The 15,642-nt window shown below is 42.7% G+C and overlaps 2 protein-coding genes across 6 annotated transcripts in view; one reads left to right on the plus strand and one right to left on the minus strand.

Annotated features, from left to right (window-relative positions):
- Window positions 1-88: 88 nt before the first annotated feature.
- Window positions 89-3,880, minus strand: LOC309437516 (UPF0669 protein C6orf120 homolog). Of its 5 annotated transcripts, XM_082048026.1 has the most exons (3): window positions 3,423-3,855; window positions 2,493-2,625; window positions 89-1,715 (listed from the first exon to the last, which is right to left on the minus strand). In XM_082048026.1, the coding sequence occupies exon 3, from the start codon at window positions 1,668-1,670 to the stop codon at window positions 1,113-1,115; it is 558 nt and encodes a 185-aa protein (XP_081904152.1). In that variant the 5' UTR covers window positions 1,671-1,715; window positions 2,493-2,625; window positions 3,423-3,855; the 3' UTR covers window positions 89-1,112. The 5 variants fall into 5 exon arrangements, with proteins under 5 accessions (XP_081904152.1, XP_081904153.1, XP_081904155.1 ...); XM_082048027.1 differs by lacking the exon at window positions 2,493-2,625 and having other exon boundaries at window positions 3,791-3,880; XM_082048029.1 differs by lacking the exon at window positions 2,493-2,625 and having other exon boundaries at window positions 3,364-3,855.
- A 2,661-nt stretch (window positions 3,881-6,541) lies between these two features.
- The window catches only part of WDR27 (WD repeat domain 27), a gene marked incomplete at its 5' end in the record, with an annotated part of 106,482 nt that continues 97,381 nt past the window's right edge, over window positions 6,542-15,642 (plus strand). The window contains 7 exons of the mRNA XM_082048940.1: window positions 6,542-6,724; window positions 7,594-7,735; window positions 10,032-10,156; window positions 10,636-10,749; window positions 12,769-12,820; window positions 13,890-13,960; window positions 14,848-14,962. Coding sequence (XP_081905066.1) covers window positions 6,542-6,724; window positions 7,594-7,735; window positions 10,032-10,156; window positions 10,636-10,749; window positions 12,769-12,820; window positions 13,890-13,960; window positions 14,848-14,962 — 802 coding nt within the window. The remainder of the gene's footprint in view (window positions 6,725-7,593; window positions 7,736-10,031; window positions 10,157-10,635; window positions 10,750-12,768; window positions 12,821-13,889; window positions 13,961-14,847; window positions 14,963-15,642) is intronic.

The raw sequence follows: 15,642 nt of genomic DNA on the forward strand, positions 1-15,642 counted from the left end.
GAGACAGACAAGCCAAATTCTCACTTAAAAAGAGAAGGCTTTCAGTAATGAAATCTAAATTGTACATGCACCATTTCTGTAAAATTATAGTAATGTACTTGTTTATTTCAGTGCACTCATCAGTAAGCTCTGTGAAAAGATGATTACAGAGCAATTTAAATACACACTATTTGCATAGCAACTGGTTCTTTTAAAAGACTCAACCAAAGCAAAAAATACTCCTGGAATAACTAACTTTCAAGGAAGAGTGGACGTGACGACGTGACCTGATCTTCTTACGATGTACTGTGAATTCCTTTCAGCAAATTTTCTTTGCAAGCCAATGACATTCATAAAGATGTACTAAAAAAAAATAAATCACAAAAAGCTATAAAGGGAGGTATAAGAAAACACCTCTCAAGTTTGAGATACTATATGCTGTGTTGCTTTTAACGAAGAATGAAAATGTCATATTGACAAGTAACAACAGCTGAAGGCTCACTCTCCCTGCAGTAACAGTAAAGAAGTAACATGCACTTGATTTCAGGTCATGGATTTGAAGAGGTGATGAGTGACTGGACAGCCCTCTGCTTGACAGATGGTTGACTTGATGTAGAACATAAGCAGTCAAAATATAGATCATCTATCCCCTTAGGTGATTGATTGGTTTTTCCTTCCTTTACACTAGGCTCCTCAACTTGGATGTATACAAAAGCCATTGCTAATTAGTTTTACTGGAGATACTTGTTTAGAAAAGGAATAATTTTCAATATGCTCTTAAGTTGAGAGGCAACACTGAAGTGCAGCAGTTTGTTATTTTCTTTATAAAAAAAGGATAGAAAATACTGAATTGGAGTTGATTTTCCTAAGCACCTGTTTAAAGTTAATTTAACGAGATCCCAACTGTACATTCATTTTAAGCCTTTGATCTCCAAAGAACACTGCAAATACTCATTGTACATATAGCGGAGGGATTTACAATATAAAATTAAATATGGCTTTTTCCCCCCACTTCCTTTATGGTGTAGGAAAAGTAACCTGAATACCTCTTCAGGAAACAACAAATGTTACAGCAAGTCATTCATGTTCAATTTCACAGGCTGAAGTGTGATTTAGTCCAGTGTATTTCAATTTTAAAAAAGAATTTCAAGTATTAATTTCAAGATTCCAATAAGTATAGTCCAGAAAACAGACTCCTCATCCTGAGATTCATCTTCTGTAGAGTGTGAGTACTTCTGGTTTGCCTCCATCTCCTCAGGGTTGTAGGAAGCCTCACCAAATGGATACTGTACAACTGTTCGATCATAATACACTTTCATTTCAAACTCACTCTCCAGGTGAGAGGGGTGACCGTAAATCCCTATTCCCACGGGGCGGCGGAAGTGCGCAGGGACGTGGACAACATCTTGGCCGCAAGTTACAGACTGTAACTCATATTCGTCAAAGCTGGGGTGAAGCGTCATGTCAGATACATACAAGTCTGCATCACCTTTTAAACTCTGCATCTGAAGTACTATCTTTCCCTCGTGATTTAGTCTCAAATAGCTGTAATTTCCTGCTCCGATCTGACCTTGAACAACATGAAGAAGAATCCATTCTTCAGGAACATCCTCTTCTTCAAAGGTATTTACCACAAATAGTACTTGAGCTGCCACAAATATTACCAGGATTCTTCTCCAGCGTGCTGCCATGATCTTAACCTCTATTCAGATTATTCTTGTGTTCTGTGCACTACCCTGTGAACACAAAACATAATTCAGATTTTAGCATATTCCATTCCTGGAATGAACTGATTTTTTTTAATTTGATAATTTGTAGAAATCCCCTCTAGTCCATACACAGTTAAGTAACTTCAGTTAAGAATTGTCATTACATTTTCTTCTTTTTTAGTAGTAACAACAACTGTTGCTAAGATTCAGAACTCTGTAGGATTAAAATAGCTTGAATGTCTTAAAGAAGTTAAACAGAAATTAATCACGCAGGTGTTCTTTCATCTGGAACTGACACAGAGACTTCAGCTTCATTGCACTTGCATGCATGCCAAATTTGACAGATATGCAGAAGAGCTGAAACCCAATAATGATTTTAGCCTCAGTTTAGAAAAAACAGTAAAAAATAAGGCTTTTGCATGCCTGAAGAAGCTTAACTTTGTATCAGGTATTTAGAGCATCCTTTTTTTTCTCCCATCCCCTCAACTTCAGAAGACAGTAAAGGTGCAAATCCGGATGTATGCATTGAAGCAGTATGCCTTCTGACTTGCAGTGGGAATGGAGTTAGAATTAAAAAGTTATCTAGTGAGATAACACATTATTTCTGCTGTGTGGATTGTTTCTAGGACTAAACTTGGCATATTTTCCCTGAAAAAATGCATTTACTTTCCTGAAGATTTTCTTACCATACAAATGCTCAGCTCTTTACAGCACTTGCTTACAAAACAGAAGGATGAAGTTACAGGAGCAAAGGGGAGATGGAAAGGACTGCTTCAAGATTAACACTCTTGTACCCTTTCCCACCTTGTTGCACACACCCAGTTGAGTAGCCTGAGCGTGCCGGCAGCACTCCGGTCCTTTAACCGTCGCACTAAGTGTGTGTGTACAAAGAAGCAAGCTCCGATCCTTGCTGAAGTCTTCCAAAGCATACAGCTGGCTGAATTTGATATGCAAATCATGGGTAAGTATAGGAACCACAAGTATAAATGCTTTCATGTTTCAGATGAAGATTTTCATCCTCTCATTACTTCCATAACAACACTACAATTATCTTAAACATAGAGGCTACCAGTAAGTTGTTTTGTACTCTGCTAGCATCAAAACAAACTGCATTACTTCCACTGAGATGTCACTTAAACCTTAGAAGTTTTACAGTTAAACAAATATTTTTGTAGTTCCAAGTTTTCTGCCCCGGAGGCCTCTATACTGCAAGGCCACAATTCTGCAAAGACAGCATAAAAGAAGCACAGCATTTGCAGAAGCTGCCAGGCTGACAAACTGCCCCCCTTTCCCCAATAGTGACAGGAAAAGAATACTCTTCTGCCTTTTGTCTCCCTGTATCAGGGGACTTACTCTCTGCCACTTCTAAATTGAAGTGCTGATGAAACATTCGAGGAACAGGAAGAGCTCCCCAACTGAGCAGAAAATAATGAAGTTACCTGGGGACAGAGGAAGCGTCCTGCGGCTCTAACAGCACTGAGAAGCAGAGGCGATTTCGGGAGACCTTGGACAGAGCCACGAGCGCCTCTGCCCACCCCGCTCCCTCCCTCCCCGCGGGCGGGACAGCGGCTGGAAGCAGCTGCCGGCTCGGACGAACGCGGACCGACCCTGCCAACCCGCCCCTGCCAACCCGGGGCCCCACCAGCGGCACAGCAAGCGGCACGATGACCGGTACCGACGGACACGGACGGTTCCGGCGTCCCCTCGCCGAGCGAGGGCCGGAGCGCGGCTCACCTCCGACCCGCCACGGGGCAACGGCGAGGCCACGGCGAGGCGGAGCAGCAGCCTTCCCGGACGTGCGGCAGCGCGGCGCGGCCGGGGCGCCGCGGGCAAAGCCCTCCCCAGGGCGGGCTGAGGCGGGCCCGGGACACCCCGGCGGCCAACAGGAGGCGGGCGGGCGCGGAGGCCGCCCCTGAGAAGCCAGTAGGCAGGGCAGAGCGCCGTCCCTCCCGCCTCGCCGCTCCCCGGCTCGTCCCGGGAGCCGCACCGGCGGCGACTGGCCCAGCAGCTGGCGCCAGGCGGCTGCCAGCGGCGGGGCTGGCTAGAGGAGGGGAGGCCTCCGCGCCGCCCCCTCGCAGCCGAGCGCGGCGCACGCCACTCACCGCCGCTGCCGCCGAGCGCTCCTGTCGCCGCCCGGCCTTTGCCCGTCCCCCTCCCAGCGGGTGGCGGCCCCGCTCCGCACTGCTATCGCGAGAGCGGGCGGCGGGGGCGGGGTCGCCGTCATGGCAACGGGAAGCACCTCGTACAGCCCGCCCTGCGTCGGGCGCTGCGGCGGACGTGCTGCGCCTAACTGCGTGGGTTCCCACTGCCCGCGGCAGCGCCCGACAGCGCCTCGGGCCTGTGCGTCCCCCGGCTGGCGTCGTTTGCTGTGCTGTCGGAGGGGCCCCGCTCCGGAGCCTGCGGTTGTGCTCCCTCGGGCCGGGGGACTGTGGCGGAGTTCGGGGGTTATATTATTAATGGCCAAAAGCAGGGGGACCTTGCACTGTGTCAGCAAGCGCCTCTGCTCGGTCTGGGTGTACTGGGAGGGCAGCGACTGCGGCCGTTGCAGGCGGTGGCGGCGCCTGTATGGGCAGATGGGAGTGCCGGGTGTCGTGCTCTGGATTCAGGGCACGGCTGGGGTGGGGGTCCCCACGGGAAGGGCGAGAGTGTTGCAGGCTGGGGTCTGCCAGGGTGGGTGGAAGCTTTGCCTGGGAGCAAGCCAGGTCTGTGGCCGTGTCTGTGTCCTGTCAGGGCAGTGGTCAGCCTGGCCTTCAGGAGCTACCTGGACTGTGGCCGGGCAAGGTTAAAGCTTTGCTGGGTTGTCAGAGGGCCTGTGTTGGGGGCAGTGGGGGAGAGAATGGCTTCAGAGCACCACACACTTGTAAGTCCAGTAAAGAAAGATTTGCTTAGTTGTAAATTCTGGATTATGGATGACGCATTTGAGGAGGATGGTGAGACATTGAGTGACGGAGTATGTGGATTTTTCTCCAACACACTACACATTGTTCACAATGAAATCCTAAAATTAGAGAAACCTAATTTCATCCACACCTGTCTGAATTGTTCTCAATCAGATTGATTTTTAGTGGCTCAGGGTCTTGGACAACTCCAAAGGTAGAGATCCACAACCTCTTTTCAGAAACTTATTTTAGTATTCAACCACACTCATGATGTTTAAAAAAAAAATAAATTAAAATTTTGATATCTAACTGGGTTTTCCCAGATTCCAGCTTGACTTATCACTGTGCACCTCTGACAAGAGTCTAGCTCCATCTTCCCTGTGTTCTCTGATTATGTAGCTATAAACAGTGATGAAGCCTCAGCTGCCTCTTCTCAAGGCTGAAGAGGCCCTTTTCTCTCAGGTTCTCCCTGTACATTACCTTCTCCAGCCCCCTGACCATCCTGATTGCCCTCTACTGGGCTCACTCCATCATGTCAATATCCTTGTACCAACAATCCCAAAGCTGGACACAGTACTGCAGATATGGTCTTACATGTGGCCAAATGGAGGGGAAGGATCACTCCTGTGGTCTCTTACTAATACAGCCCAGGATGCAGCTGTCTGTCTTCAAGGGTGCAGTGGTGGCTCACATTCAGCTTGTCCAGCAGGATCTCCAGATGCTTTTCTGCAGAGCTACTTCCCAGTCAGCCATCCTCCAGTCTGTCCTGTTGAATGGGGCCACTTCATGCTAGATGCAGGATCCTCCACTTGCTCTTTTTGGACTCCACAAGATTCTCATCAGCTTGTTTCTCCTGCCTGGTGACTTCCTCTCACTGACAGCCCTGACTGCCACCATGGGGACTGCTCCACCCTATTTGGCATTGTCCACAAACTTGGTGAGAGCATGGGTTTTGTTTTTCTTATTGGTGATTCTGCTCCATGCACTGTTATGGGCTGGTGGCCACTGTCCTGCTGCATCATAGAACTAAAGAATTCTTTGGGTTGGAAAGGACCTTCGAAGATCATCTAGTGGGCAGGGACATCTTTCACTAGATCAGGTTACTCAGAGCCCCATCCAGTCTGGCTTTGAACACTTCCAGTGATGGGACATCCACAACTTCTCTGGGCAGCCTGTTCCAGTGTCTCACCACTCTCATTGTAAACAATTTCTTCCATATGTCCAACCTAAATCTACCCTCTTTCAGTTTAAAACTGTTGCCCCTTGTCCTGTCCCTACAGGCTTTGATTAAAAGCCTCTCCATCTTTCTTATAAGCCCCCTTTAAGTACTGAAAGACTGCTATAAGTTGTCCCCAGAGTCTTCTTCAGGCTGAACAACCCCAAATGCCTTCAAGCCTTTCTTTCCAGGAGAGGTGCTCATGGCCGTGCTCTGGCCCGTGTCTGCCTTGTGCTGGGGTCCCCTGAGCTGAACGCAGTTCTCCAGGTGGAGTCCCAGGACAGCGGAGCTGAGGTGCAGAATCACCTCCTCCGACCGTGCAGTTTTCTGTGCGGCCCAGGATACGGCTGTGGAGAGCGAAGGCTTCTCGCCGACACCGGCGTGTTTTAGAGAGGTAAAAACGGCCTCAAGCGGCCGTTGGCGGTCGCTGGGCCTGCGCTGCGCTGAGCGCCGCCGGAGGGCGCGGGGAGCCGTTGCTCGGGAGGGCTGTCCCGCTGCCCTGGTTACGGGGCGGCCGTTGAGCGGCGGAGGGAGGCGGTGGGGCCGGGCTGTGCGGCCGGGTAGAACGGGGACCGCGTTGTCCCATTCTGGGGCCGCGGGGGCGGGCGGGCCCCTCCGCCTCCCCCCGCGCAAGGGTGCCCCGCGGCAGGCTGTGTGGCCCCGGTACCCCCGCGCTGGCAGGCCATTCAGGACGCAGCCGTTTGGGCGGAGCCGGCCCCCTGTGGTGCTCCGCCGCGGGGTCCGGTTTCAGCCGTAGGATGGCGAATGACGGGGACTTCTGTTCTTCTGGAGGAAGCTGCAATCCTGACGTTGTCTGTGAAAAATACGTGTTTAAATCCAAGCAGTCGGAGTCTCTTGTTCAGCTGGCATGTAGTCAGCATCACTGTGCTTTCCCGTTGAACCGAAATGAGTTATGCATCTGGAATACAGCAACTGCTCAGGTAAAACCAGAATATATCTCTTCATAGGCTGTTATTTCCAAAGGACAAGAAAAAGGAAGATATAAATGAAATATTTGTGGGTAGCGTAGGACTGTCAGGTTTCACTTTGCTGGTGGGAAGATACTAGTGTTTGTTATGAGTTTTGCTTTGTGATGAGAATAATATAAGCTATTGTGGTGGGTTGACCCTGGCTGGCAGTTAAACCACTACCCAGTCTCCTACTCACTCCTTCCGAGCAGGGTGGAGAGAGAATTGGACAGATAGTCGTGGGTCAGAATAGTTTAATGAGTGAAGGAAAGAGGAAAAAAGAAATTTTACACTCATCACCTCCTACAAGCATAGCATTCCCCAGTCAGGCTTTAAACAATGGCCAGCTTAAAAGGCAACCCCCCAGTTCTCCAACACCTCTTCATCCAATATCCCAGTCCTATTGCTGGGCACAGCATCATATGGTAGGGAATACTCCTTTGCCACTTCAGGTCAGCTATCCTAGCTCTGACCTTCCCAGTCTCTTGTGCAGCCCCAGCCTATTCGCTGAGGGTGGAGGGGCCAGGACAGAGTGGGAAAAAGAGAAAAACTTGATGCTTTGCAACCACAGTTTGTCAACAGCCAAAACACTGGTGTGTTATCAACACTGTTTTAATCATAGAATCCAAAGCACTGCACCATGCAAGAATGTTAACTCCATCCCTGACAAATCCAGTAGAACTACATTGTAGTGGTAATTTAGAAAGAGATTATAAAATTATAAAGAAAAAATAGTTATTGCTTTGTTAATTGTACATACATTATCCATTTGTAATTTTGTATTGTTCATAAACTTAGTGATTAAACTTAGTGATTCATTTAACTCTATCTGCATTTGTCAGCCATTATGTTTATCAGGGCATCATTACTCAATTTCTGCGGTGTCATTTGGAAGTAAAACCAATCCACTTCTTGTCTGCTCTGCTTCTCGTGAACGTGTGATAGTGTGGAATCTTGATGAATGCATGCAAAAGGTGCAAGAAGGTAGAGTATTCTTTAATAACATATACATTTTATGTATATACAAAAGAAGTGATGCAATCACTCACCACCTCCTACAAGTAGACTAATGCCCAGCCAGTCTCTGATAAACAGCCACCTTAGAAGACAAGTCCCCAACACCTTTTATTCCACTACTGCTTTTATAAAAAGATTATGTCTGAGTAGCAGGCATTAGCCACTCAGATTCAGCAGCCCTATCAGTGATAGCATTTTATTTCTCTGTTGCTCTTCTTCCACAATACCCAGCTGCATCAGGCCAACTGTCCAGCCAGTCTGGTCATCATACCTTCTCAGAAGACCCTACAATATGAGCCGACTCACTCAGCGCCCACCGGACCGCTGGCCCCGGGCGGGTGCAGCCTCCGCAGCGGCCGCTGTGCTGGACCGGGGGGTCCCGATGCAGCCGGGGGGCGGCGGCCCCGCCGGCGGCCCCGGGAGCTGGCCAAGGTGCTGTGCCGGAATCTGCGGGGGCTGGTGACCTCGGGGGAAACACAGAGAAGTGCTGCCGAGGCAGTCAGTTTCTACCACCGTGGAATAAAAGGGACAGCAACATTTTTAATCACAGCAGCACTATGTATCCTGCCTCTCCTTCTGCCTCTGTCTGAAACACTGCTATCGTGTGTGAGAGCAATACGAGTATCTGATTTGAGAGGAGAACGGATGAGTGAGAGTTACAATGACCTAACACAAAAATAGCAGAGGTTCTAGTATCCTGACCACCATCTTAGTTTGGAACCTTAACCAATGAACTTACATTCTAGGGAGCAGTGCTAGCTCCTCTTCAAGCCTAAATTGATTGGAAAGTAGAGGAATAATGAAAGAGAAAGAAAAGGAGCAAGATCCCCAGCAAGAAAAGGAGAAAGTCATGACTCACTGGAGTCTTGGTGACACTTTGTCCAGACTATATTGTTGTGACATGATAATTGAGAAGTATTACAGTCCCCTTTCAGTGTCAATATTAAGAACTGCATGGCATTGTCCAGCACTATTAAAAGTTTCCTCCTTGTTACCTGTAGTTAGAGATTTGCCTATGTGTGGGACTTGTCTTTTGTACTCTACTCCATATTGAATTTGCAAATCTACATATTATGAAAATTAATATTGTAAAGAGAAGTGAACATTTTGAGCGCTTTTGTAACAAATTATTAAATTTTAATCAATGTAAGAGTAACATAGAGAATCAAAGTCCCATAAAACGTGACTATAAATTTGGAGGGAACAAAAATGGAAAGTAGAAATAGGCAGCAGCAGAGAGAGTATGTGTAGTTTTAATACAAAGACATGTGACAGCCAGGTTCTCTGCTGCTGGATTTTTTCTTCCTCTCTTTCTCTATATCCACTGGCTCTTCAGCAGATGCTGCATAGCCTTTCCCCAAACTATGCTCTGCACAGTCTTGGCATGTTTTATCTGACCATATTAATATCAGCTGTATCCAGGCAGTAAAGCGCATCTTTGTGTTATTCATCCTGGTAGATCTTGACACATTCATCTGTTGTAGAAACACTCCACAGCATCTAGGATAAAACCTAGAAAAGAACACATAGAGTTGTTGTGCCTGTATCCTAGTTAGTTTGTTGCTTATGAAATCCTAAAATTTAATGAGATGTCCAAAATATCTTCACATAGTTAAAGGTAGCATCATAAAATAGGGATCTCCAGAAACCAGCCTGCTTGAACCAGGGAGATGACCAGAATGAATTGAAGAGAGGGATGAAACATCAGCCTTGTTCTCAAAGCTTGCCTTCTCATCTGATTCTGTAATGGTATTTAGTGTTGTTCTTCCTCCTTCAGCCCTTTTCCATGGAAGAATTAAACACAAGAGAAGGAAAGTGCTCCTTGCTTGATGGCTTAGTGGCTGGGATACTCTTCTGGAAGAAATATTTTTCAAACCCCTGTTTTCCTGGGCTTTAGTCAGGATTTTTGTCTCTAAAATGAATGTGGCACTACTGGATTCCTTGAGCACATTATCCTGCTCTGAAAATCCTGTCCCTGGCAGTATTCAATTCCAGTATGATTTGATGGGCACATTTATTATTAGTACCTCAAAAAGTAACAGACGCTGTCGAGGCAACAATGCAGATGAAGGAATTCTGGTGGTGCATAGTTCTGTGCTTTGCTTTCCAATAGCCTGGTATATTGTGGGTTGTTCTGTACATAGCCTTGACAGAAACTAGGAGAGCTCTGTGGTTAGACAGCTGCTATGCAAAGTCTTTAAGAATCTCACTGCACCAGAGTTTTATATTTCATTGAATCTCAACAACAATAAAATTGTTGCAGGGTTAACACCTCAAGGAATTGTCATAGGAACCCTTTTGGGAACGGTACTTCATGTAAGATTTAGTCCAGATGATCAACAAGTGGCAGTATGTGCTGGAAATCAGATCTATATGTTAAATGCAAAGGTGAGATACCATCCTCTGTAACCATGTTGCTGGTATTTCTTTAGTTTATTCACTTTCAAATAAAATAATGATACAGAAATGCCAGAGTAATGAAACAAAGGCATTTGTTTATCTCATATAGATGAAAATAATCATAAGCTAGTGCTTGATAATGCATCATATGCCAGATAGAAGACTAGATTAAAAAAGCTGAAGTGAAACAATATCTCAATAACTTAGAAGAAGAAAACATTCCGGCGGCATCTGAATAATTACTCATATATCATTCATTCTGAAAAAGCAAATGTAATGTGCAGTGGTTTTGCCAGTAAGACGATATACAGGGCTGCAGTTTCTATAAGAAATATCTTACTGAAATATGGTTTTGAATAAAAATCTGACAATTCTTAGAAACAGGTATTAATGATAAAAACTTTAAACTAATTTTCGTTTTTAGTTTGAAATCTAATCTGTTTTTATCTTGACTTGATTAATCACAGAATGAAACTATTCTAGCTGAATTGGATGGCCACCTGGCTCCAGTGACTGCTGCTGAGTTTTGCGCATGGGAGAAAAGTATCCTTATATCAGTGTCAGAAGACAGAACCTTTAAGGCAAGGAAATCATAGAGCTGCACCTTTGAAAAGTACAATTTAGTGAATATGTGAAGCAATCTTTTTTTTTTTTTTTTTTTTCCTTGAAAGTATTTTCTGAAGATTAAGCAAAAAAACATCTCTGACTTTATAGAGGCCAAGACATCATAGCTGCTTGTGAAATTATTGTAAAAATTAATTACTCTTTTTGAAACAAACAATGCAGGTTTTGCATATTCAAAAGTTTCTACAATTGTGTGCTAACTTTGGTGATTATTATCTTCTGGCAAATGGATATAAAATATTTCGATCAGTTTGGCTGTAACCGAAGTGTTTCAATATGCTGAAATGAATGAAAGCATTTCACTTTGAGTCTGCTGACAGTGACTGCAATTTTCCCTCTCGGGAATATGGTTTTGAGTTATTGCATGCCATGGCTGGGTTATTGCATACTAGTCGTTTTTTTTTGCGAGACAAGATTTTATATGATGACACCATGAATTGCTGCTACTGTACATTATGACAATGGAAGACAGCTTAGACAGTAAGGTGGAACAAGGAGCCTGAGTAAACCCTGGTGTATCTTTCAGGAGACACTGGGTGGCTACCTTGGTTAGATATTGTTTCATCTACTACTGATTGTCTTCTATAAGATTCTAAACATAGCCAAACATTTAGTTCTACAAGCTCAAGTAAAATTAAAGTTTGCTGTATTAAAAGTTTTTGGGGTTGTTGTTGTTGTTTTTATTTTGTGTGTATGTGTGTGTTTTTCTTTGCTTGTTTGTTTTGTTTTGTTTTCCAAAACTTAATTTTAAGTAACTCTTTTTTTCTGGAGAAAATGTTGAGTTTTGTCCTGGTCTTGGACAAAAAATGCAAAGATTGAATTGAAATACTAAGAAATATTAATAATTTCTGCTTTTTGTTTGATTGTTTCTTGTTTATTTTGATCTAAGAAATTAAATCAAGGTAAAAATGGCTGAAGGAAAAGAACTATATGCTTCTTCATATTAATTTAATGAAGACTTGATAAATTATACAAAATCCTAATGAATAAGTTGATTTTTTTTTTTTAACCTAGGTAAATGTTTGCACTAAAATAACAATCAAATGAAAATATTTTGCAAGTCTCCCAAGTAATTTAGTAAGTCTTCAGGTTTTATTTTTTCTGCCTGATTCTGCTGATCAGGGGTAATTCCCCGAGGGCAACCACACTGGAGTCTATAATAGTTTCTGTGATTGCAGGACTTGCAGTGTCCAAAACCTTATGCTCCCCTAGCCATTTGACTTGGCTAAAGAAGTTAGACAGGTGAGAATGTCTTCAGACAAATTTGTGAAATAGATATTAGGAAACAGCTTTTCAGAATAATTATGTTTACATTCAGAGAAAAAGGAAACATGAAAAAAGAGAAAAGCTTTTGAGCTGAACAAAGACTCATAGCCCTGTTTAGAAAGCAGGAACTGCTTGGCTGTGATTTTTTCAGTCATAGCTGTGGTAACTATGATAAACATCCTGGAAGTATTTGTGGAGAGAAAGGCTCATAGAAGTAGCAACCTGAGAGAAAAAAAAAAATTGGTTTTATTTAGCTTTCTTAATCAACTATTAGGTATTCAATACATCATGTAGATACATTCATGTTAGTAGTGCAGGTTGACTAATATGTGGGTCTATAGGTCATAATAAATCTCTTTATTATTAATAATTCCCAGAGCCCGATATGAAAATTATGAAATTATGCAAGCTTCCTGTGTGAAAACTAGTACCAATTCAAGCATGTCTTTTCATTAATTTAGCTTATGTCACTAAGAGATCAACTTAAGCAAAGATGATAGTAATTATTTCTAATTACTTGTATATCCATACCAGGTGAGTTTCACCTTTTTCACTATAGATACTTATCAATTAAACAAAGCCCTAAATAAAATCCTGAAAGAAATCCTTACCATATTGCACCACTTTCAGTGACTGCATTTCTCAGTTTTCACCACATGATGGCCGTTGAAGTTTGCGTTTTCTTTTCCTTCCTTTTTTATTTTCTGAAGGTGTGGGACTATTCTACCGGCCAGTTAAGATATCAGTCAGGAGTATTAACGGGTAAGTTTTCTTTTTTATATATATTTTTTCATATAAAAAAAAATCTCTCTAAACAATAACTTAAAATTGTTATAGAAGTGTTTAGTTGGTTGATTGAAAATAATTCTAGTAGACTACCTAGTAGTAAACATATTTTCTTTTAAAGTACTTCCAAGTAGTCAGTTTTAGCATGCTTTCATAAACAGTTATTTTTGTACAGGATGTGCCTGTAACTGTTCCAAATTACTGAGATACGCAAATGGAGCTCTCTTGTCTCATAGATACAGTTCCACTGTCTGAGTACCCTGTGCTTGTTTCCTTTCAATTTTGTATATGATATGGAAGGAAATACTCAAAGTATATCATATGCAGATTTATTAGAAGCGTCTATAGCTGATGGCATATATTGACTTTAAAGGTGCAAGCTACTTTTGTGGAAAGATGAGAGCAAAAAACGTTGTCTCCAGTACAGCAGGGACCCCTCCTCCAATAGCACTTTTTCTACAGGAACCATATAATTTTCAACAGGACCTGCTCAAACTCCCCTTTTGTTGCTCCTGCTTCTGGTGCTTTTAGTGGTGATTGGAGCACACTCTGGGGGCATAAGCTGCATGGAGAACAGTTGTGCATACATATTGTTGGATGATCTCATGTAAACTAAAAACTAAAACCGCATGGTAGGAAAGGAGAGGAAGCAGGGGTGATTCCCCTCTGGTTGCCCATGGCAATTGATTCCCTTGAAAGCCTGCCTTAACTGCGATATTAGGGTTTGCAGGTGCAAGGCCGTGAGAATAACAGCATGGAAACAAAAAAAAGGAAAACTACTGCTACAGGGGCTCTGAAAACCATGCATAGCAGCTTGGGTGAAGTGTTGTGGAAAGCCACTGCCATGGTAGCTTGGGTAAAAGGCAGGCCACAGACCTGTAACACAAAGGCTAAGGCATGCAAAGCATTGTGCAATTGTAAGAATTGAAGTAAGGGATTTTTTTTTTTCCTCTATGAATAGGAGGATTCAATTTTGAATAATGTATTTTAATTAAATATCTGATTTGTGTCTAGTCTGAAAATAATTTTATCTTTTTCGAAGCAGCATTTCCTTTGCTAAGTCTGCTAGTTGATGAAGAAAATAAACAGATTATCACTGGATGTGCTGAAGGGCAGGTAAGAATTACCCATTAATCTTAGTCTCTGTGTGGAAACAGTCAACTATTATTAATGTATCTGGCTATAAAAAAGCTTCACAATCTGCATATGTGTTTTGAACTGTTAGAACAGTTTAGTAAGCATAATTCAATGCTTTGTGTGTAAAACATATATGGTAAATAAGACCTCTATTACAAAATGGAAACTTCTTTCTGAAAACCAGGAAAGTTTTTAGAAGTAAAATCAGTGATTATATAAGAGGAGTACACTGAGAGGCTATAAATAGGTCTGTTTTAAAGGAAAAAAGGTGAAAAATAAGATTCTCCTATTTTGACTAAGGAAAGAAGCATATGACAACAAATGGAAGAGACTAGGATTTCAGCATGTTGGGATTCTAATCAAAATGTGATAAATGTGAATAAGCAGTTTACCTCCTCTTTAGTTTAATGTTAAGAATATATTTACATGAGATTTTCCAGCTGTTTTCTTTCAGTGTTACTCTTCAGTGAACTGTGAAGAAAATTAAAAATTTAATGATAATGCTGCCTAAAAAGAGAAAGATATAAATGAAATTCATATATATGACTCAGTGAGTAATTACGTGGAGGTTACTTGTGATTTTTAATAGCGGGAAATAGTCAATGAGGAGCTTTTCCAAGACATAAGCATATGAAAATTAGATGTGACTTAAAATTTATATTGGCTGCTTTTGCTAATATTGAATATATCCTTTGATAATCTTAGAAATGCTAATAATTAAATTTCTGGTCCAGGGTGAGATTCCAGATATAAAAATTGATTAGTTACATCAACAGTTTTAAATATTGGATGTTTAGTTTGTATGCATGTAAGCTTTATGTTAGATGTCAAAAAGTTACTGCAATCGCTTTTTCTTTTTTTTGCAGCTTTGGATCTTCAGTTTAATCAACGGTCATAATTACCGTTGCGTGGCACACATCAACTTAAAGAAAGAGCAAGAAAGATTCTGCAATAAAGTGTGGAAATCTGGAAAAGAAATAGGTAGCGCAGTGCTTCTAAAATGCTCTTCATGATCTGTTCTAGTTTTTATTGGCTACTGAGTGTGTGCTTTTTATGCCATGAGAATTTATTATAAGTGATAGTCTCAAACTGTGGCATGGAGTCTTACTGAAGCTGACTGAAGTTGGGTATTGGCATATCTAGAAAAAATTATGGATGTATGTCTGTAATATAATGATGGCAAATGCATCTGCTTATAAAACATTGCATGGTGTGAACTGCTAAGTATTTGTTTTTTATTGAAGTCATTTCTCAAGGCTTAAGTGAGAACTGACTCAGTGCCTAAAAATTCATCCATTGTCTAAGTGGAGTAGTGTTTCTTGGTTACTTTTGAAGCTTGTGGGACTTATCATTATTATTTTTTTTTAACCCATAACAGTACCTTCATGATATTTCTCTGGCTGTGGTATTTCTACTGGTATAACACAGAGTACTTATAAGTCTTTAAAGACTGCACTGATAACCCCAGTAAAGTGACTCCATGCTCCCAAATGAGCCATTCAGACTATCTGCACACTAGCTGAAGCGAGTTGAGGTCCTCCTAAAGGCAAGCAAACGGGAGCTCTCTTTAGGGAAGAGGGAGATCTGGTTTCCCCTGCTTGCTCTTTTTCTGCCTCCACTGAGTGTTGTATTCTTAGTAATCCTAAGGTCCTAATGTAATG

The sequence above is a fragment of the Streptopelia decaocto genome (assembly GCF_964273445.1).
Source record: "Streptopelia decaocto genome assembly, chromosome: 3".
Taxonomy (NCBI): domain Eukaryota; kingdom Metazoa; phylum Chordata; class Aves; order Columbiformes; family Columbidae; genus Streptopelia; species Streptopelia decaocto.

Excerpts from the sequence above, each read along its gene's own strand:
- LOC309437516 (XM_082048027.1), bottom strand. The coding sequence starts at position 1,670 with ATGGCAGCACGCTGGAGAAGAATCCTGGTAATATTTGTGGCAGCTCAA.